The following is a 2,184-nucleotide window of genomic DNA, read 5'->3' as shown; positions in this document are numbered from 1 at the left end:
AAAGCCTGTTTTGTTCATCAATTTTTGTCCTGTGAGGTATATAAAGAGGTAAGCATGGTTAAGTAGTGATCGCCACTAAACACATGGAAACAATTTCTTTGGCTCAGCAGAAATTCAGAGATAGAATCAGCACCAGAGGGAAATCAGGGGATTGTGGCTAAAAAAATTCTGGAAGTTTATAGAGTGTGAGAGGAATTAACGCTACATATAGACCAGCTGGATATTAACATACATGTGGTTCTGGCATGTATATGTCTGTCTACAGAACACACACAGTGGCAGACAACCCAACACAGGCATGTAGACATGTGAACACAGGCAGAGAGACAGAGGCGCATGTAGACGGCCCATAAACAAACACACAAATATAGACAATGTACAGAAAGCTGATGTAGATGTGAATTCATAACAGCTTGTGATCACATAAGCCCAGTGACCCAGCTTGATGCAGAGCCTTGGTTTAGGCGTGATGTGAGGCACATGTCTCTCAGTTCAGTGTCAGCAGCTGTTTGAATTTAAGTAGAGGAGGTCCCATATGTTTCTGGAGGAGGCAGCAAACAGAAAGCTATTTCCCCTGTGATGATTTAATGTGGCTAAGAGAGCTGCGTGCAATCTGGCCCTGCCTGAAGAAAACAGAGCAGGGACCACAATAGTAAGGTAATGTATGATCAAGTTTTTACATGCTCTATATGTCAGCCAAGAGATGGTTTGGTGTTTTTGGAGGTCAAGAGTACACTTGGCCAACATAACCAGCTGACCTTCTAACATTTTGGGTTTATGATATCCTTACAAAGCTGATCTGGATTACTGTTCCCCACAGGAGAGGTTAAAAAAACACTTTAAGTAAGATGTATCAGCTTTAACAACAGGTTGCAATACTTGATAGCAGATCAAATGTATAGCTACTATTACTAATACTACTGATACTTAATCAATGCTTAGTCTTTATTTTACAATAGCATGTTTACTCTGACTGCAGAACTTATTAGAGAAAGGATCTGGAATCTGTTAGTGTATCCCAAGAACTAAATTATACCCATTCTGAAAAAAAAGTCTGAATTTAATCTTGTTATACGTTTCTATTTGTTTTCATATTTACACCTTACCCGTTGCTGTAGAAACACCAAGGATCCTGCAGGTGCACTCCACTACAATCCACCAAATGCTCTCTGAGTTCCCCATGACCTCAGATACTTTCCCTCGTCACTGTTTAGAAATGTAACCTTCACACTTCACTAAAATAGTTGGTAGGTTGGTTGTTACTAAAGTAGCATTCTATAAACATGGTTGACTATCTAAATAATAGTCTAAATAGATAGTTGTTGGTAAAAAAAACAAAAACAAAGTGGGGTAGTCCATGATTGCCATGATGTGAAGCCTCTTAGATTGAACAAGTTTACCTCAAGGAGTTTTGTAACTCAGTGCCCCTGTTGCTCCAATACCGGCTAATCACACACGCAAGCACCCGCGCACACACACACACACACATGCGCACACACACACACACACACACACACACACACACAGACACACAGACACACACAGACACACACCACCACACACAAATACACAACACATACAACACACACACACACCACACACACACACACACAACACAAAACACACCATACAACTACAAACTAAACCACTTGGCTAGCATTCCACCCTATATGTCAGGTGAAACTGTTGTGTGCACCGTACCACATAAAGCTGGTTAAAAATTATCTGTGAAGAATTAATAGAAAACTAACTCACTGCCAAAAAAAGCCACACACACACACACACACACACACACTCACTCACACACTCTCTCTCTCTCTCTCAATTAGCAGTAATTTGTATGCCCCCTTGAACTGCAGAGGAGATTGGTGACCACCTCAATCAAATGATTTATTGTTCCCTCCCTACAGTTTATCTTGTTTTTGTCTGTTTAATTTCACTTTGTTCATCTCAGATAAACTTTCTTTTTTGTTTTTCAAGGCCACAGTCAGACATGGAGCATTCGTTCATTAAAACACTGTTTTATCAAGAGTTAGGGTTTAGGAAAGAGCAGCTTGAGTCACTAAACAAAACTAAAAAAGTTTTTACAGTTAGAAAAATTATGAACAAATTTCACTTAGTTTGCAGTTTACTTTACTGAATTTTATGGGATAAAACGGCACAAGAACCAACAGAGACCCTTTG

General features: G+C 39.7%; 1 protein-coding gene across 1 annotated transcript in view; it reads right to left on the bottom strand.

Annotated features, from left to right (window-relative positions):
- Positions 1 to 1,446, bottom strand: part of tmem72 (transmembrane protein 72) — a 5,032-nt gene extending 3,586 nt beyond the window's left edge. Inside the window, exon 1 of the mRNA XM_032541740.1 lies at positions 1,107 to 1,446. Within this exon, the coding sequence (XP_032397631.1) occupies positions 1,107 to 1,182 (76 nt within the window). The 5' untranslated portion in view covers positions 1,183 to 1,446. The remainder of the gene's footprint in view (positions 1 to 1,106) is intronic.
- Between the last annotated feature and the right edge of the window lie 738 nt (positions 1,447 to 2,184).

Source organism: Etheostoma spectabile, chromosome 17, assembly GCF_008692095.1.
Source record: "Etheostoma spectabile isolate EspeVRDwgs_2016 chromosome 17, UIUC_Espe_1.0, whole genome shotgun sequence".
Classification (NCBI taxonomy): Eukaryota; Metazoa; Chordata; class Actinopteri; order Perciformes; family Percidae; genus Etheostoma; species Etheostoma spectabile.
Note: the sequence above shows the minus strand (reverse complement) of the source record. Positions and strands in the feature narration are given on the sequence as shown.